The sequence below is a fragment of the Rhinoderma darwinii genome, chromosome 1, assembly GCF_050947455.1.
Source record: "Rhinoderma darwinii isolate aRhiDar2 chromosome 1, aRhiDar2.hap1, whole genome shotgun sequence".
NCBI classification, from domain to species: domain Eukaryota; kingdom Metazoa; phylum Chordata; class Amphibia; order Anura; family Rhinodermatidae; genus Rhinoderma; species Rhinoderma darwinii.
The window spans coordinates 645,160,942-645,182,394 of NC_134687.1; the positions used below are offsets into that span (position 1 = coordinate 645,160,942).

At 42.3% G+C, this 21,453-nt stretch overlaps 2 protein-coding genes across 2 annotated transcripts in view; both read right to left on the reverse strand.

Annotated features, from left to right (window-relative positions):
* LOC142664069 (uncharacterized) overlaps positions 1–21,453 on the reverse strand; it is a 286,823-nt gene that overhangs the window by 123,685 nt on the left and 141,685 nt on the right. The window lies entirely within an intron of this gene.
* LOC142667396 (uncharacterized) overlaps positions 6,572–21,453 on the reverse strand; it is a 39,304-nt gene continuing 24,422 nt past the window's right edge. The window contains exons 4-6 of the mRNA XM_075847075.1: positions 21,284–21,381; positions 21,009–21,117; positions 6,572–7,473 (exon numbers count right to left, since the gene is read on the reverse strand). Coding sequence (XP_075703190.1) covers positions 6,578–7,473; positions 21,009–21,117; positions 21,284–21,381 — 1,103 coding nt within the window. The 3' untranslated portion in view covers positions 6,572–6,577. The remainder of the gene's footprint in view (positions 7,474–21,008; positions 21,118–21,283; positions 21,382–21,453) is intronic.

Consider the following 21,453-nt stretch of genomic DNA (forward strand, 5'->3'; position numbering starts at 1 on the left):
ACTGGGCCTCCTGCAAAATACATCTATCCCAATCCCCTCCCCTAACAGGCAATTTGACTTGTTCCATCCCTTGGAATTTGATAGAGGAGGAATCTCCCAGATGACACACCCACACATGCCTAGAAATGGAGGTATCAGCTCTATTCTTGATGTCACATATATGGTCCCGAATTCTGCGTCTAAACTCTCTTTTCGTTTTTACAACGTACTGCATCCCACATTGACACGTGATAAGGTACACCACCCCCTTGGTGAGGCAGTTGATGAATGACCTATTATGAAACAAGGCTCCTGTGACAGTACTCTTGAAGGTTTTACTTTTCAAAACAGAAGTACATGCTTTACACCTCCCACATTGGTACGACTCAGTGACGTTGGTAGAAAGCCATGTAGTGGCACCAGTCGATCTTTAAGATTACGGCCTCTACGGAAAGTGATCTGAGGCCGGTCCCCAACCAGACTACCTACGTCAGGGTCCGCTTTGAGGATATCCCAATATAAGGTAAGTATTTTTCTAACCTCATAATGTGCAGCATCATAGGTACCTATTATTCTCATGACATTGTCCTCCTCTAGGCGTGTCTTCGGATTTAATAGAGACTCCCTATCTGCTGTCATGGCGTGTTGGTACGCAGATTTCAAAACACCACTCGGGTATCCCTTATGTTCAAATCTCTTTCTCAGATTATTGGCCGACACTTTGAAGTCTGACAACGTGGTGAAATTACGCCTGGCTCTTATATATTGGCCCTTTGGTATGCCCATTTTCAGAGGTCTAGGATGACAACTATCCCATCTGAGAAGGTTATTCGCGGCCGTGCTTTTCCTAAACATTTCTGTCTGGATGTGGCCCTGGTCCGTCTTCTCTATTTGAATATCGAGGAATGTTATCTTTCTATCCCTGATTTCAGAGGTGAAATAGAGACCCAGGTCATTGATGTTCAAGATTGAGACAAATTCTCCAAATTCTGCTGTCGTACCCGAACACAGTATGAAGATATCATCAATGAATCTTAGCCATAATAAAATGGAAGAGACATACTTCTCCATTTTATCACAAAACACAAATTCTCTCTCCCACCAGCCCAGATAGAGATTGGCATAGGTGGGAGCACAAGGGCTACCCATAGCCACTCCTCTGAGCTGGTGAAAGAACTTATGCTCGAAGACAAAGAAATTATGCTCCAGTACGAAGCGTAGTAGGACGAGTACAAATTGATTGTGTCCACTGAATTGAGCCCCTCTCTCATTGAGGAAATACTCCACAGCTCCACACCCTAGGGAGTGGGGAATGGAGCTGTAGAGAGCCTCTACATCCAGGCTCGCCAAGAGAACATTGGACTCAACTTTAAACCCTTCAAGCTTCCTAAGTACCTCCATTGTAACCCGGACATACGACAGAAGTGCCGTAACAAAGGGCCTCAAAATCCTGTCCACATAAATGCTTGCATTCTGCGATACACTATCAATCCCAGAAACAATAGGTCTTTCCTTGAGTGAACTGAGACCCTTGTGAATTTTAGGAAGACTGTAGAAGGTTGCTACCTGTGGACAATTTCCCACAATAAACGACAGTTCTCGCGCATCGATAATCTTGGCATGTTTGGCCTCCACCAAGATGCCCTTAAGCTCAGCCGCATATTTTTTTGTGGGATTGTCAGCCATGATATGATAGCAAAGTTTATCCTTCAAGATATTAGTACACATGGTCACATACTGTGCACGGTCCATAACGACCACATGCCCCCCCTTGTCCGAGGGTTTAATTATGATATCAGTGTCATATTCTAGTGCCTTAAGTGCCAATGTTTCCTCCCGGGACAAATTATGATGCAAGTGTTTATCTGCCTCCAATTTTTGAAGTTGATTGGTAACAACCGTAAGAAAAACATCCAAAAGCATATTGTCATTGATTGGTGGATTAGTGTAGCCCTCAAATCAGTGAAGGGGCCCTCACCCACTCCTCGCTGTCCCTCATCCAGTAATTCCTGTAGTACCCTGACATGTGCAAAATCTTCCTCCTGGATACCAAGTTCAGCACACTGTCTCCTGTCATGTGTGCTAAAAAACTTCCTCCATTTCAATTTCCTGATAAACAAATTGAGTTCCTTGACCCATGAAAAAAGATCAAACCTATTGGTGGGGACAAAAGATAAACCCTTTTTAAGAACTAGAGTCTCATAATGGGATAAAATTCTCCCAGACAAGTTGATAATTTGCATTTCATCGTCGTGACACGAAGTACCCATAGTTAAACATCCCTGGGGTCTCTGTGGAGATAGTCGAGAATGGGGTGGCTCTTGCCTAAAAAAACATCCCTAGTGGGGGCTCTCCCCCTCGTTCTCCCTCTTTGTGTGGCACGTGAGGAGGCTTTCCCCTGAGCCCTATTGTTGCGGGCTGTCCTCAGAGGATACCTCTGGATATCCGTATCCGATAGTTCTGGCTCAGAGGAGGATAACTCTGTATCTATCTCCTGATGCCCCATCTGTTTGGAGCCTAATTCAAAAATTCTGCCCTTCTTAAAGTCAGTCGTGTCACGAACGTATTGAAAGTGCTTACATTCCTTGATATGCGCAGTGAATTTTTCAACAGCTTGTTGGAGAGTAGTTTCTTTTCTTTCATATTCTGCACTACCAGAGAATTTTTGAATTTGCTCAATTCCATCCCTAAGCTCCTTGGAGCTGCGTGAAAGCAGATTTTTTTCCTCTTCTAGTAGAATACCCATAAACCTGAGAGACGAGTCAATCGACTCCTTCTCCCATTTCTTGAGCAATTCAACTGAACGCAGCCTGACCGCCGGAATGAGTGAGATTCTAAGCCCTCTTGGTACAATGTGGTTCTTAAGATATGTCTCGATGGTCTGAACCTCCCACCATGATCTAATATGATCCTTATATGACTTGGTGAAGTGTTTAAATGCACTATTAATGCTCAAATTGCGCGACTGTGGTAATAACTCACTCTCTGAAAAGACCTCCCTAGCATCACACATCCACCTTTCCATGTTGATATCGGCTGTGAGGAAGCCTGCCATCATTCTAGTCTTCCTAAAATTCACAAGGGTCTCAGTCCACTCAAGGGAAGACCTATTGTTTCTGGGATTGATAGTGTATCGCAGAATGCAAGCATTTACGTGGACAGGATTTTGAGGCCCTTTGTTACGGCACTTCCGTCGTATGTCCGGGTTACGATGGAGGTACTTAGGAAGCTTGAAGGGATTAAAGTTGAGTCCAATGTTCTCTTGGCGAGCCTGGATGTAGATGCTCTCTACAGCTCCATTCCCCACTCCCTAGGGTGTGGAGCTGTGGAGTATTTCCTCAATGATAGAGGGGCTCAATTCAGTGCACACAATCAATTTGTACTCGTCCTACTACGCTTCGTACTGGAGCATAATTTCTTTGTCTTCGAGCATAAGTTCTTTCACCAGCTCAGAGGAGTGGCTATGGGTAGCCCTTGTGCTCCCACCTATGCCAATCTCTATCTGGGCTGGTGGGAGAGAGAATTTGTGTTTTGTGATAAAATGGAGAAGTATGTCTCTTCCATTTTATTATGGCTAAGATTCATTGATGATATCTTCATACTGTGGTCGGGTACGACAGCAGAATTTGTCTCAATCTTGAACATCAATGACCTGGGTCTCTATTTCACCTCTGAAATCAGGGATAGAAAGATAACATTCCTCGATATTCAAATAGAGAAGATGGACCAGGGCCACATCCAGACAGAAATGTTTAGGAAAAGCACGGCCACGAATAGCCTTTTCAGATGGGATAGTTGTCATCCTAGACCTCTGAAAATGGGCATACCAAAGGGCCAATATATTAGAGCCAGGCGCAATTTCAACACGTTGTCAGACTTCAGTGTCGGCCAATAATCTGAGAAAGAGATTTGAACATAAGGGATACCCTAGTGGCGTTTTGAAATCTGCATACCAACACGCCATAACAGCAGATAGGGAGTCTCTATTAAATCCGAAGACACGCCTAGAGGACAATGTCATGAGAATAATAGGTACCTATGATGCTGCACATTATGAGGTTAGAAAAATACTTACCTCATATTGGGATATCCTCAAAGCGGACCCTGACGTGGGTAGTCTGGTTGGGGACCGGCCTCAGATCACTTTCCGTAGAGGCCGTAATCTTAAGGATCGACTGGTGCACAGTCATTTGGAGGTGGCTGGTGCCACCACATGGCTTTCTACCAATGTCACTGGGTCGTACCAATGTGGGAGGTGTAAAGCATGTACTTCTGTTTTGAAAAGTAAAACCTTCAAGAGTACTGTCACAGGAGCCTTGTTTCATAATAGATCATTCATCAACTGCCTCACCAAGGGGGCGGTGTATCTTATCACGTGTCAATGTGGGATGCAGTACATTGGAAAAACGAAAAGAGAGTTTAGACGCAGAATTCGGGACCATATATGCGACATCAAGACTAGAGCTGATACCTCCGTTTCTAGGCATGTGTGGGAGTGTCATCTGGGAGATTCCTCTGCTATCAAATTCCAAGGGATGGAACATGTCAAATTGCCTGTTAGGGGAGGGGATTGGGATAGACGTATTCTGCAGAAGGAGGCCCAGTGGATTTTCAGGATGCAAACCATCAAACCACTGGGCCTTAATGAGTCTATATCTTACCTTCCCTTCCTATAATGTTCCATGCTACTTAGTCTGTTTTTTCCCATATTGCATCGTCTGACATCCATGTATACTCAGGAATGGTCGTAATTGGCTTATTGCCTCATCGCGGTAGTGCCTTCCATTCCATTATTACACCTTCGATGTGCTGTGTTTTCTTCACAACGGGCCATCGATGCTGCACTCTGTAACTGTGGCCTTGTTAACTCACTCCCTGTATCTCCTATCATATACACGGCGTCTGTTCTGATGTTGTTATCGGCGATGTATGTTCGGCCGCCTTTAGCTCCCTCTTGTCACTAAGGATGCTCTATGCATCCATCCCATTGGCTACGTGGTTACCATGGAGCGTCCGCTTTAGACGTTTTACTCTCCCATTGGATCGGCCCGGCATTACGTAATGCATGGTAGGTGGGGCTCGGGCTGTTAAAGCTTCTGAGTTTCCCCGGCGCGCGCCAGACCGCTATCAGTGTCTCGCGCGCACCGTTACACTAAATGAACAGCTGAATATCGGCTGACCGGCACTTTTTGAATATTACAAGAATAATCAGGCAACTCGTACCCCTGAGGACGCTCCCCTATGTGGTGCAGAAACACGTTGGGAAGTGTGCCTGTTAATCTGTGGCAATCAGACTAAACTAATATTTGCCAGCACATGGAGTTAGGCAATGTGACAAATAACATCTGATATCTCAGGCACTTTTGAATGAGTGCACGCTGACTATCTAGATCACACAGGCTTCATTGTGCATCTCTGATCTGGTTGCCAACACCTGTACCTGGATCTTTTGGCACTCTGTGCCCTACCATTTTTAATAATAAATTTTGTCAAATATTTATTTTAAACGTTTATACAGGCAGAATATTTGTACTCTAGTAATTTAAACGTATACCTTTACACTGCTGATTTTGGAATTCATGTATTAAAAAGAATTGAGAAACATAAATGAAGGACTTATACTTTTCTTTCCGGCTGGATCCACTTCTGGCTTTGAGGTGCAGATTTTCATGCGTTTTGGAGATAAATGGCATGTGTGATTCCAATTCACATATAGCAGTTTTGTTTCAGAAATGTCTGCGGCTGTCCTTTTCATCTGAATAGTGATCTCAGAATCAATGTGGATGCTGCAGGAACAACCCCACTCAGATGTATGGAACTATTTCGTTTCAGAAATGTGTGCTACAAATCTGCCGCAAGTGAATCTACCCTGAGGGTAAGAACAGACGGAACGGCATACACAACCCTACCCACATAGGTGACGAATTGACACATGATTTAGCCGGTAAATATTGTGGTATTACCAGAAATTCACCACCAAATGGGGGCGTGATTTTGGGCACCGACCTTGATTCTAATTTAGTGATAAATACACTTATGACATTTCCTTTCATGAAAATAAATCTGTGAATACTTAATTTATTCAACTGCAAAGTTACTTTGTTAGTGTTTCTATTCTTCAATTCCATCACCTTAATCTTTTGATACTGTTTTAATGAAATTAAAATATAAAAACAAAACGTTTACATTGTCCTTACAGTCACTCTGGATTTTCCTGCAGTGTGGGGGAATTTATGAATACAGTAATAAGAAGCGATATTCATGGTGACAATTCAGTTTCTCTGCTTTGTAAGTGTACCAGGCTCTTCTTTTCTTCCTTGTATCCACGATACTTTTCCTTCATAGATCCCGGTCACAGTTGACCTCCGGTAAATATAATTTGGGTGTTTGGCAGATCCAGGCTAATTCCACCCAAAAAATAAACAAACACTCTTATTGGCTTTTTAATGTCTGTGACTAATCTGGTGTGTGTAAAATCTTTTTTTTGCTCTTCTAGCATTCCCACATTCTAAACGAGAATACGGTTTCTACTATGTGAATTCTCTTAGGAATTCCAAAATGTAAATTTCTTTGTAAAACATCTTTTACGTATAGAACATCAAAATGGTTTCTCCCCTGTATGGTTTCTCTGATGAGCCCTAATTTTTCTTTTAGTAGTAAAACATTTCCCACATTTTGAACACGAATATAATTTCTCTCCTGTGTGACTTCTCTTATGTACAATAAGACTTGATTTATGTCTAAAACATTTACCACATTCTGAACATGAAAATGGCTTCTCTTCTGTGTGACTTCTCTCATGTACAACAAGACTTGATTTTTCTGTAAAACATTTACCACATTCGGAACATGAATATGGCTTCTCTCCTGTGTGAATTCTCTCATGTATAACAAGACTTGATTTAACTGTAAAACAATTCCCACATTCTGGACATGAATATGGCTTTTCTCCTGTGTGAATTCTCTTATGTTTAGCAAGATTTGATTTTTGTGCAAAACATTTTCCACATTCTGAACATGAATACGGCTTCTCCCCTGTGTGACTTCTCTCATGTTGAGCAAGATAGGATTTTTCTTTAAAACATTTCCCACATTCCAAACATGAATATGGCTTCTCTCCTGTGTGAATTCTCTCATGTTTAACAAGACTTGACTTTTCTGTAAATCTTTTCTCACATAATGAACATGAATACGGCTTCTCTCCTGTATGAATTGTTTTCTTTGTAAAAAGACCTGAGATTTGTGTGACCTGTTCACCACATTGAAACCTTTCACCCACTTTCTGAGCTATACTAGTGGTAGCAATCTGTGATTGGTCAGGAGAAGGCCCCTCAGGATTAGTGAAATTATATGATAGGTCTTTACTGTGAAGTCCTGGATGTACATTGAGGGTAATGAGGTTTTCGCCTGAAGAGTACTGTATGATATCTTCATCTTCTACTTTATAATTTTGCAATAACGTGAAGCTTCCCTCAGAGTTCTTACTGGGATTTTCTGTTAAGATTAAAACATTTGTTTTATGATTTTGTTTCAAAATAGGAAAGTTGACAAATTTATAACATTTATATTTGGCTGGAAACTCGCATACAGTGTTTTGAAGCAAAGTCAGAAGACGATCAAGCAGGAAGAAGTTTAAGCCATGCCTTTTGAATCCACTCCTGGCTTCAGCTCAAAAACTATGTGTGATTCCAGCCTTATAACACTTTGTATAACACTTTAAAATAAATCCATGACAGTCCAGGATTCTGGTCTACATTCAGTTCCCCACTATTAATTTATTACAAAAAGCTTGACTTACTAAAATAATTTTTTATGAAAAGCAGAACCTTGTCTGGCAATGAAGCCTGTTCTCTGACAACACATTTAGCTCTTTAAATACTAATAAGACATACATCTTAACTTAATAATGTTACAGACAGTCTAATATTGGCCACAGTCTACATTTAACAAGATAATGTGTCATGAGACAAAGCACACATCTCAGCCTGAATTCACAGACATGACAATGAGGTCTGTATATCCTAATGGCTGAACAGTCACTGGCTCTAAATTTTATAGAACATCTTTGGCATGAAATGGAAGACAGAGTGAAGTTAATAATCAGAATTTGTAATGAAGGTTTCCAGAACTTTGTTATATCATTCCACTAAGAATTCGGGCCGTTCTAAGGGGAAAGAGAATCCTATCAAGTACTGATAATGTGAACCTAATGAATTGAAGTGGCGTCATTCAAGCTTTAGTCATGTGACAATTTAATAGCAAATTGTTGTTCTATTTCTCTGCCAACCTAATTTTTATTTTGTCTTTGGTTTTCTCAGAACATACAGGACTTCGATATTGTGTAATAAAATAAGTGATATATTTTTAACGGTGATGGAGTGGGAGAGTCGGAGAGGAGAAAACTCAGCTGGATGGTTTAAAACTTTCTTGCAGAGATTGGTGTGGACCACCAGGACATTTATAATATATGGGCAGACAGCAACTGGTTAAAATAGGTGCTTCCTAATACAGTGAAGGAAATAAGTATTTGATCCCTTGCTGATTTTGTAAGTTTGCCCACTGTCAAAGACATGAACAGTCTAGAATTTTTAGGCTAGGTTATTTTTACCAGTGAGAGATTATATATATATATATATATATAAAAAAAATAACTTTGTCAAAATTATATATATTTATTTACATTGTGCACAGAGAAATAAGTATTTGATCCCTTTGGCAAACAAGACTTAATACTTGGTGGCAAAACCCTTGTTGGCAAGCACAGTAGTCAGACGTTTTTGGTAGTTGATGATGAGGTTTGCACACATGTTAGATGGAATTTTGGCCCACTCCTCTTTGCAGATCATCTGTAAATCATTAAGATTTCGAGGCTGTCGCTTGGCAACTCGGATCTTCAGCTCCCTCCATAAGTTTTCGATGGGATTAAGGTCTGGAGACTGGCTAGGCCACTCCATGACCTTAATGTGCTTCTTTTTGAGCCACTCTTTTGTTGCCTTGACAGCAGTCTTTAATGCAGGCACCAAGTTGATTTGGAGCGTGTAACTGGGCTGGTGGAGGCTGAACTCTTAATGGTTGGTAGGGGATCAAATACTTATTTCTCTGTGCACAATGCAAATAAATATATATAATTTTGACTATGTGATTTTCTTTTTTTTTTTTTATATAATCTATCTCTCACTGGTAAAATTAACCTAGCCTAAAAATTCTAGACTGTTCATGTCTTTGACAGTGGGCAAACTTACAAAATCAGCAAGGGATCAAATACTTATTTCCTTCACTGTAATCATGGATGTTTTTTAACCAATTTTAAAAAAACAACACATCTTTAAACCCACTTTGAAAACTTCTTAAGGAGGCTCTGTCACCAGATTATCAAATCCCTATCTCCTATTGAATGTGATCGGCACTGCAATGTAGATAACAGCAAAGTTTTTTTTTGTTTTTTTTTAAAACAATCATTTTTGCCCAAGTTATAAGCAATTTTATAATTATGCAAATGAGCTTGTTAATGGACAACTGGGCGTGTTTTCTCGTTTTACCAACTGGGCGTGTATTGCGTTTTTACCAACTGGGCGTGTATTGTGTTTTTACCAACTGGGCGTTGTGAATAGAAGTGTATGACGCTGACAAATCAGCATCATACACTTCTCATCGTTCCCACCCAGCTTCTTTCACTGCAGACACACAGCGTGACGTCACCCACAGGTCCTTCAACCTTGTAGTCGGACAAAGAAGATACATCGGCTCCAGGCGTCCAAAAGGTTAATATGCTCGTCTCTAGGGAGTTTGCTATGCTTACCTGCACATGGTGATGATGCTGCAGATTCAACTGTACCCTCTGTCGCCTGGAGCTGATGTGTCTTCTCTCTTCCGACGAGAAGGTTGAAGGCCCTGTGGTTGACATCATGCTGTGTGTCTGCAGTGAAAGAAGCTGGGTGGGAACGATGAGAAGTGTATGATGCTGATTTGTCAGCGTCATACACTTCTATTCACAACACCCAGTTGGTAAAAACACAATACACGCCCAGTTGGTAAAACGAGAAAACACGCCCAGTTGTCCATTGAAAAGCTAATTTGCATAAATATAAAATTGCTCATAACTTGGGCAAAAATGACCGTTTAAAAAAAAAAACAAAAAACTGCTGTTATCTACATTGCAGCGCCGATCACATTCAATAGGAGATAGGGATTTGATAATCTGGTGACAGAGCCTCTTTAAAGAGGCTATGTCACCACATTATAAGTGCCCTATCTCCTACATAAGGAGATCAGCGCTATAATGTAGGTGACAGCAGTGCTTTTTATTTTTAAAAAAACAATCTATTTTCACCACTTTATTAGCGATTTTAGATTTATGCTAATGAGTTGCTTAATGCCCAAGTGGATGTCTATTCACAATCTCTGCACTTCGTTACTGTTTCTGTGGTACTTACAGCAAAGCAAGCGTAATCTCGCAAGATTACGCTGTAGATGACAGGTTACAACAAGATTACGCTTTGCTACCACAGAAACAGTAACGAAGTGCAGAGATTGTGAATAGACATCCCGTGGAATGTCTATTCACTGTCTAAACACTTCAGTATTGTTAATGTGTTAGTATAAGACAGCACATAGCGATCTAAAAGGATCCCTATGCGCGGACTAAATGAATGGAGAGGAGTGCATGACGCCGATTGGTCAGCGTCATACGCTCCTCTGTACATCACCCACTTGGTCTATAGTAAAAACACGTTCACTTGGGCATTAAGCAACTCATTAGCATAAATCTAAAATTGCTAATAAAGTGGTGAAAATAGATCGTTTTTTAAATAAAAAGCACTGCTGTCACCTACATTATAGCGCCAATCTCCTTATGTAGAAGATAGGGCACTTATAATGTGGTGACAGAGCCTCTTTAAAGACCCTTAAAGATTACCTAATTTTTAGACGACTTCTCAGAATAAATCTGTTATATGTGTGTGTACAGGAGAAGTAACAAAATTCTGGCCATTACATGACTTATATTTGGCTTTTTTTTTTTAAGCAGTTTTCCCTCTGCAGACTCTGGAGCCTAACTGCTATCAGGTCTTCTTTACACTGAACATACAAAGAAGAGAACCACCCTGGTCCACTATCAACCTGTAGCACACCCTTAGTAGCTGCAGCAGCATGGAGCACATCATACAGAAGTAAGGAGAAGTAGCAGAAAATCCAGCACTGGGGTGACATATAACTCTTACCAGCAGCATATGTATCCTCTCTACTTCTGCTCCCCCTCCCCTCTTCAAAATACTTCTATTGGCAACAGCATCTGTGTGTCTCTCATTCAGTGGCACTAACAAAAATTTGCCCAAATATCTTTTCTGATGGAAAGATCATAAAAATAAAAGTTAAAAAAACAAAAATAAAAGAAGTAAAAATTACACATAAACCCCTACCTTAAAGAGGCTCTGTCACCACATTATAAGTGCCCTATCTCCTACATAGTCTGATTGGCGCTGTAATGTAGAGAACAGCAGTGGTTTTTATTTTAAAAAATTATCATTTTTGAGCAAGTTGTGAGCTAGTTTAGATTTATGCTAATGACTTTCTCAATGGACAACTGGGCGTGTTTTTACTTTTTACCAACTGGGTGTTGTACAGAGGAGTGTATGACGCTGACCAATCAGTGACTAATCAGCATCATACACTTCTCATTGTAACAGCCCAGCTTCTTTCACTGCACAATCACACTGTGCTGTGGATCATGCTGGGCTGGAACAATGAGAAGTGTATGATGCTGATTAGTCACTGATTCGTCAGCGTCATACACTTCTCTGTACAACACCCAGTTGGTAAAAAGTAAAAACACGCGCAGTTGTCCATTGAGAAAGTCATTAGCATAAATATAAATCTGCTCATAACTTGCTCAAAAATGATCGTTTCTCAAAATAAAAACCACTGCTGTTCTCTACATTACAGCGCCAATAAGATTATGTAGGAGATAGTCAAGTTATATTCTGGTGACAGAGCCTCTTTAACGCATTGTCACCTACATGTACGTAAAAAGCGTTAAAGGGAAGTATGGAGCGTTCTCATGGGCTGAGCACGCTCCATACACGGAGGTGTCGGCTGTGTAATACAGCCGACACCTTACTGCAACGAGTGTAATAAAAGATCACTTTGATTCCACTTGTTTAACCCCTTAGATGCCGCGGTCAATAGCTATTACATAGTTAGTACGGTTGAAAAAAAACTGTCACATATCACATCGCTCAATCAAGCCAGCAATTTTTTTCCCAATAATATATAGTTTTATCTTGAAATTGTTAATTTTCTTTACAAATGTTGGGGGGCTTTTTTTCCTTTATTTGTTAAGAAAATTTTCCAGAGTACGGAAATACCCCATATGTCGTCAAAAACTGCTCAGAAGGGAAGGAGCACAGATCTTGATGGATTGGTTTCTGGGCCCATGTTGCATTTGCAAAACACCTGTGGGACCAAAACAGTGGAAACACCCCAAAAGTGACCCCATTTTGGAAACTACATCCCTTAAGGAATTTATCAAAGAGTGTAGTGAGCATTTTGACCCCACAGTTGTTTTCCAGAAATGGATGCACTGCAGATGGTACAAAGTGAAAATTGCAATTTTTTCACAAATAGTCCAATATGTTGTACCCAGCTTGTGCCACTGGAGACACACACGCAAAAATTGTTAAAAGGGTTCTCTCGGTTATAGCAATACCATATGTGTGGTAGTAAACTGCTGTTTGGGCACAGTGTAGGGATCAGTATTGAGGCAGTGTCTTTTGGCAGAAAGATTTTGCTTGGTAGTAGTTTTGTTTGGGGTATTACTGGTGATTCAGTTTATAAAGTGGGGGCATATGTAATCTGTGCAGAGTACATCAGGGTGTAAAAATTTGTGTTTGGTGTAACTTTGTAATTACATTTTATGAAAAATTATTTGAACTATTTGAGATAAAGCTGCTTTGTATCCATCAGGTCAGCTGGACTGACAGGATCAGTGACACGTGTCCTGCGCTAAATTATAATCTTAGATGTAATAGATTACAGGTGGATCCTGCATGTCAGAGAAACGTGTCCCTTATCCCGTCAGTCCTGTTGACCTGACGGATACAGGATACAAATCAGCTGTATCTCAAAAAGTAAAAATATTTTTTAATAAAAATCAATCACACACATTAAATATATATATATATATATATATATTATAATATAAAGTTTTTAAGTGTGTACATAGCCTTTAAGTTATGGGCCTATTTTTTTTGAATTATTTGAATATGTTCCCTAATGTCACTGTATTTATTCATGTTTTAACTTTTGTGGGGGCAGCCATCTTTATTAGCATCTGTTTATGTGTCTCTGCACGACACATACACAGGTGCTACACGCAGTGGCGGATCATCATTAGGGCTGCTCACCAGAACTGCACATAACCGCACGGGCCCACTCATGTCTGGTAGCGTCGCTAGCACCGGAGGGGGCACCGGTGCTAGCGACAGCCACATTCACTTGTATCTGCGTCCTCAGGACACAGATACAAATGAATACTATAGGCTGCAGGCCACGTTAGGGCTGCAGCCTATAAGGCGCTGTGAAGAATCCCTGCGCAGGCCGTCTTGAAGACGTCACTACATCACACTGGTCTGCGCATGCGTCCCGGGGGATGTGTATCCCTCCGTTAGTCGCGGGAACGGGCCAAAGTAAGTACAATATTTTTTTTGGGGGGGAAGAGTGCTGTGTAGCACTACATACAGGGAGGATTGATGTGAGGCAGTATATACAAGGGGGGAAGCGATGTGTGGCAGTATATACAAGGGGGGGTAGCACTGTGTGACACTGAACAAGCGGGAGAAGCGGTGTGTGACACTATATACAAGAGGGGAGCGCTGTGTGGCACTATATACAAGAGGGAGCGCTGTGTGGCACTATATACAAGAGGGAGCGCTGTGTGGCACTATATACAAGAGGGAGCACTGTGTGGCACTATATACAAGAGGGAGCGCTGTGTGGCACTATATACAAGAGGGAGCGCTGAGTGTCACTATATACAAGAGGCAGCGCTGAGTGGCACTATATACAAGAGGGAGCGCTGAGTGGCACTATATACAAGAGGGAGTGCTGTGTGGCACTACGCTGCATTCCAAATTATTATGCAAATGTTATTTTTCGCTGATTTTCCGAAATAGTCGATGCAAATGACAGTCAGTATAATCTTCAAGCCATCAACTGTTGGAGTATAATGCTAATTTTATTGAACAAATCTCCTAATGATAAAAGATTTTTTTTTAGAAGTAAAAAAACTCAAAATGCACGGTTTCAAATTATTATGCACAAGAGAGATCAAAACATTTTAAAGGTTGTAAAGAGAACTAAAATGGTAATTTGTTGAATTTGCAGCATCAGGAGGTCATATTTACAGAAATCAAAAGCTCTTTCAATAAAAAAAACATAACAGGCCAAGTTACATGTTAACATAGGACCCCTTCTTTGATATCATCTTCACAATTCTTGCATCCATTGAATTTGTGAGTATTTGGACAGTTTCTGCTTGAATATCTTTGCAGGATGTCAGAATAACCTCCCAGAGCTTCTGTTTTGATGTGAACTGCCTCCCACCTTCATAGATATTTTGCTTGAGGATGCTCCAAAGTTTCTGAATAGGGTTGAGGTCAGGGGAACATGGGGGCCACACCATAAGTTTCTCTCCTTTTATGCCCATAGCAGCCAATGACACACAGGTATTCTTTGCAGCATGAGATGGTGCATTGTCATGCATGAAGATAATTTTGCTACAGAAGGCACGGTTCTTTTTGTACCACGGAAGAAAGTGGTCATAAACTCTACGTACTTTGCAGAGGTCATTTTCACACAGTCAGGGACCCTAATGGTGCCTACCAACTCTCTCCCCAGGATTCCAGCCCAAAACATGACTCCGCTACCTCCTTGCTGACGTCGCAGCCTTGTTGGGACATGGTGGCCATTCACCAACCATCCACTACTCCATCCATCTGGACCATCCAGGGTTGCACGGCACTTATCCCTAAACAACACGGTTTTAAAACTAGTCTTCATGTATTTCTGAGCCCACTGCAACCGTTTCTGCTTGTGAGCATTGTTTAGGGGTGGCCGAATAATAGCTTTATGCACACTTGCAAACCTCCTGGAGGATCCTACACCTTGAGGTTCGTGGGACTCCAGAGGCACCAGCGGCTTCAAATACCTGTTTGCTGCTTTGCAATGGCATTTTAGCTGCTGCTCTCCTAATCCTATTTATTTGGCTGGCAGAAACCTTCCTCATTATGCCTTTATCTGAACGAACCCGTCTGCTCTGAATCAGCCACAAATCTTTTCACAGTACGATGATCACGCTTACGTTTTCTTGAAATATCCAATGTTTTCATACCTTGTCCAAGGTATTGCACTATTTCACGCTTTTCGGCAGCAGAGAGATCCTTTTTCTTTCCCATATTGCTTGAAACCTGTGGCCTGCTTAATAATATGGAATGTCCTTCTTAAGTAGTTTTCCTTTGATTGGGCACACCTGGCAAACTAATTATCACAGGTGTCTGAGATTGATTACAATGATCCAAAGAGCCCTAAGACACAATACCATCCAGGAGTTTAATTGAAAAACTAATAATTAAACGTTTGACACTTAACTCCAATGTGCATAATAATTTGAAAACACGGTGTATATACAAGAGGGGGGCTGTGTGTGACGCGATCTACAGGGGGCTGTGTGACACGCGATCTACCGGGGCTGTGTGTGACGTGATCTACCGGGGGCTGTGTGTGACGCGATCTACCGGGGGCTGTGTGTGACGCGATCTACCGGGGGCTGTGTGTGACGCGATCTACCGGGGGCTGTGTGTGACGCGATCTACCGGGGGCTGTGTGACGCGATCTACCGGGGGCTGTGTGTGACGCGATCTACCGGGGGCTGTGTGTGACGCGATCTACCGGGGGCTGTGTGTGACGCGATCTACCGGGGGCTGTGTGTGAAGCGATCTACCGGGGGCTGTGTGTGAAGCGATCTACCGGGGACTGTGTGTGAAGCGATCTACCGGGGGCTGTGTGTGACACGATCTACAGGGGGCTGTGTGTGACACGATCTACAGGGGGCTGTGTGTGACACGATCTACAGGGGGCTGTGTGTATGTGGTGCTTTACTTCACAGTGTTTGGTACTATTTTATTCAGGGGCACAGTGTGCGGCACCATAATTTTATCTTCGTTTGTAGGTGTGGAAATGTTGGAAAAGTGAGGAGTGGCAAACTCCAGAAATGGGTTGTGGCCAGGAGAAGTCATTATGAAGTCTGGATCGGATGGAGAAGAAGAGAGGAAAAAAAACTACTAGAATCTGAGAAGTCGTCACCTGTGAGTCACTAGATTTATGGAGAATCGGTCACCTCTCCTAACATGTTTATTATAGGAAATCCTTGTATTTCTCATAAAGACTTTGTGTGGTCCAGGACTCATAGATAAATGCATGTTACTATTCCCCTTGTCAGGTGGATGTGTCCCTACACAGTGTGATACGGTCAGCAATAGTTGGAGACTGTCAGTATGTAGGGACATAGCCCTGTGACAAGGGAATCCTAACACCCATTTGTTAATGCTCGCATAAAAAGGTGGTATTAACAAACGATACGGTGCGGCAATGTGGCGGTGGAGAAGGGGGGCCCAAGTTTGGGTAACAGCCCAGGGCCTATGGTCTACTTCAGGGGTCTCAAACTCGGCCGGGTAACTGGGCCACATATACAAAAAATGGGAAGTTGACGGGCCGCATTACTTTCAAATTTGATACAATATTATTGTTAATCAATTAGTTATTTGATCTTTTATAATACTACATTACTATAATAATACCGCTATCCAGTTTTCCCGTTTAAGTGTCGATAAATGCAGTCCGGCGGCTTAGTTGGCAGTGTTTGGCAGACACACGTCAAGATTGGGCAGCCCCTTTTTAGATAGTGCCACAGTGCCCTCTGTAGATAATGCAACACACCCCTAGATAATGCCATAGTGTCCTCTGTACATACTGCCACAGTGCCCTCCGCAGATGCTACCACACCCACCCCCCCCCCCCCAAGTACACTACCGTTCAAAAGTTTGGGGTCACCCAGACAATTTTGTGTTTTCCATGAAAACTCACACTTATATTTATCAAATGAGTTGCAAAATGACTAGAAAATATAGTCAAGACATTGACAAGGTTAGACATAATGATTTTTATTTGAAATAATAATTTTCTCCTTCAAACTTTGCTTTCGTCAAAGAATGCTCCATTTGCAGCAATTACAGCATTGCAGACCTTTGGCATTCTAGCTGTTAATTTGCTGAGATAATCGGGAGAAATTTCACCCCATGCTTCCAGAAGCCCCTCCCACAAGTTGGATTGGCTTGATGGGCACTTCTTGCGTACCATACGGTCAAGCTGCTCCCACAACAGCTCTATGGGGTTGAGATCTGGTGACTGCGCTGGCCACTCCATTACAGATAGAATACCAGCTGCCTGCTTCTTCCCTAAATAGTTCTTGCATAATTTGGAGGTGTGCTTTGGGTCATTGTCCTGTTGTAGGATGAAATTGGCTCCAATCAAGCGCTGTCCACAGGGTATGGCATGGCATTGCAAAATGGAGTGATAGCCTTCCTTATTCAAAATCCCTTTTACCTTGTACAAATCTCCCACTTTACCAGCACCAAAGCAACCCCAGACCATCACATTACCTCCACTATGCTTGACAGATGGCGTCAGGCACTCTTCCAGCATCTTTTCAGTTGTTCTGCGTCTCACAAATGTTCTTCTGTGTGATCCAAACACCTCAAACTTCGATTCGTCTGTCCATAACACTTTTTTCCAATCTTCCTCTGTCCAATGTCTGCGTGCTTTTGCCCATATGAATTTTTTCCTTTTATTAGCCAGTGTCAGATATGGCTTTTTCTTTTCCACTCTGCCTTGAAGGCCAGCATCCCGGAGTCGCCTCTTCACTGTAGACGTTGACACTGGCGTTTTGCGGGTACTATTTAATGAAGCTGCCAGTTGAGGACCTGTGAGGCGTCTATTTCTCAAACTAGAGACTCTAATGTACTTGTCTTGTTGCTCAGTTGTGCAGCGGGACCTCCCACTTCTCTTTCTACTCTGGTTAGAGCCTGTTTGTGCTGTCCTCTGGAGGGAGTAGTACACACCGTTGTAGGAAATCTTCAGTTTCTTGGCAATTTCTCGCATGGAATAGCCTTAATTTCTAAGAACAAGAATAGACTGTCGAGTTTCACATGAAAGCTCTCTTTTTCTAGCCATTTGGAGAGTTTAATCGAACCCACAAATGTAATGCTCTAGATTCTCAACTAGCTCAAAGGAAGGTCAGTTTTATAGCTCCTCTAAACAGCAAAACTGTTTACAGCGGTGCTAACATAATTGCACAAGGGTTTTCAAGTGTTTTCTAATCATCCGTTAGCCTTCTAACACAGTTAGCAAACACAACGTACGATTAGAACACTGGAGTGATGGTTGCTGGAAATGGGCCTCTATACACCTATGTAGATATTGCATTAAAAACCAGACGTTTGCAGCTAGAATAGTTATTTACCACATTAGCAATGTATAGTGTATTTCTGATTCATTTAATGTTCTCTTCATTGAAAAAAAACGATGCTTTTCTTTCAAAAATAAGGAAATTTCTAAGTGACCCTAAAGTTTTGAACGGTAGTGTAGATAGCTCCATTGGGGCTCCCTCTAGGAGTGGAATCCCCAGCCAGAGCGTTGCCGACACTTTGGCTGGGGATTCCTCTACTGTTGGAGCCCCTGACGTCACTGTCCATACACAGTGACTTCAGGGGATCCTCCTGGATCGGAATGTGATGCCAGGGGCAACCACAGAGCAAGAGTCCTAGAGCAGGGCACTAGTATAGGCTCTGCGCTAGACCTCTGGGGATGACATTAACATCAGTGTCCATATATGGACAGTGATGTCAGGGGCTTGCCCAGAGCTGGAGTCCCGGAGCAGAGCTGTTTCTAGCACTCTGCCTGGGATTCCAGCTCTGCTCCTGACATCACTATCCATATATGGACATGGATGTCAGAGGCAATCCCAGAGCTGGAGTCACAGGCAGAGCGCTAGTAGGCTTTTCCTGGGACTCCAGGTGTGCTCCTGACATCACTGGGACTCCTGCTCTGGGGAAGCCCCTGACATCACGGTCAATGTATGGAAAGCGATGTCAGAGACGTCCCCAGCGTCGCAGAGCCTATACTAGCGCTCTGTCTCAGATTCCAGCTCTGGGGAAGTCCCAGACATAGTGCGTCCATACATAGACAGCGATGCCTATACTAGCGCTCTGCACTGGACACCAGCTCTGGGGAGCCCCAGACATCGCTGTCCATATGTGGACAGCAATGTCAGGGAATTCCAGAGTGCCGGAGCAGAGTCTGTGCTAGCGGCTCTGTGTCTCACGGGCCGCAAATGACAGCCCCAGGGGCCGCGTGCTTAAAGAGGCTCTGTCACCAGATTTTGCAACCCCTATCTGCTATTGCAGCAGATCGGCGCTGCAATGTAGATTACAGTAACGTTTTTATTTTTAAAAAACGAGCATTTTTGGCCAAGTTATGACCATTTTTGTATTTATGCAAATGAGGCTTGCAAAATTCCAAGTGGGCGTGTATTATGTGCGTACATCGGGGCGTTTTTATTACTTTTACTAGCTGGGCGTTCTGACGAGAAGTATCATCCACTTCTCTTCAGAACGCCCAGCTTCTGGCAGTGCAGACACAGCCGTGTTCTCGAGAGATCACGCTGTGTCGTCACTCACAGGTCCTGCATCGTGTCGGCCACATCGGCACCAGAGGCTACAGTAGCTACATCGACTTACCTGCAAACGCCGATGCTGCTGCAGAATCAACTGTAGCCTCTGGTGCCGATGTGTCCTCGCTCGTCCGACACGATGCAGGACCTGTGAGTGACGTCACAGCGTGATCTCTCGAGAACACGGCTGTGTCTGCACTGACAGAAGCTGGGCGTTCTAAAGAGAAGTGGATGATACTTCTCGTCAGAACGCCCAGCTAGTAAAAGTAGTAAAAACGCCCCGATGTACGCACATAATACACGCCCACTTGGACTTTTACTTTAAACACGCCCACTTGGACTTTTGCAAGCCTCATTTGCATAAATAAAAAAATGGTCATAACTTGGCCAAAAATGCTCGTTTTTTAAAAATAAAAACGTTACTGTAATCTACATTGCAGCGCCTATCTGCTGCAATAGCAGATAGGGGTTGCAAAATCTGGTGACAGAGCCTCTTTAAGACCCCTGGTCTACTTAATCCGCCACGGAGTACATGCAACTTTTTATTCCATTTTTTTTAAGCGAACTGATCAAAAAACAGCATTTATTTTTTTTTTAAATATGGCATTCACTGTTCTGTAAAATTTACATGTTAACTTTATCCTGCGGGTTATTTTTATTTTATTTTTGAAAATTTTGTTTATTGAGCAGATTAAAGGCTTATTTTTGTGGGACGAGCTGTAGTTTTTATTGGCACATTCCAATTTTTTAGCGTGAAGGTGATCAAGAAAAATAGCAATTCTGGCGGGTTCATTTTATTTACAGTGTTCGCCATGCGATTTAAATAATGTTATATTGAAATACGTCAGACTTTTACAGATGCGGTGATACCAATTTAGTTTTTTTACAATACTTTAGCGGAAAGGTGGGTTTTTGTTTATTTTTTGTACACCACTAAAGAATTTAACAATTTTTAACACTTTTCATTAGTCCCTGCAGGGGATTTGAACCAGCGATCGTCAGACATAGTGTATTGAATTATTGTCATTTTTAAATGCTCCTGGTATCCCTCCCAAAATCTGACACTAAGCCTAGTGCATGGCCAGAATCATAGAACACCTTGTAGAGAACTTCTATGTGCAGTCACAGCTCCCTCAGGTCCTGCACTATGTATAACACATTGTCTGAAGTGTTACTGTAATGTAGAACTAAGGAGGAACCCCACCTTAACAAACCTCCCAATTCACTTTCTGAATTCATTATTACTGACCTGTGGTAACACCTCCTGGAATTTCCTCCTCCACTTCACGCTTACACGGGGGATCGCCCCTCACCCGCTCTTCTTCATCCTCCACTTTAATATTAGTCAGATCTTCCCCCTGATTTCACATATGTAACAATTCAGTACAATACAGCAGAGAGTGCGAAGAATCTAACAGATCAATATAAGAAACCACCAAAATCTATGACCATATCTATGACCGCAGGACCAAAAAGCTCCACACCCCCCTATATAGATCTGGTATAGGGCTCAGCTTCATCTACCTGATGATTCTCGGGGACATTGTGATTTTCCTCTGGACAGTCCTGGGAATACAGAGGACTGGGACATCTCTCTAGTGAATTTCTCCTACTGGATCCATCTGTAGAAAACACACAGTGGCGGAATAGAATTTACAAGTAATGATGAGATGATGGGAGTTGTATCTAGGTGA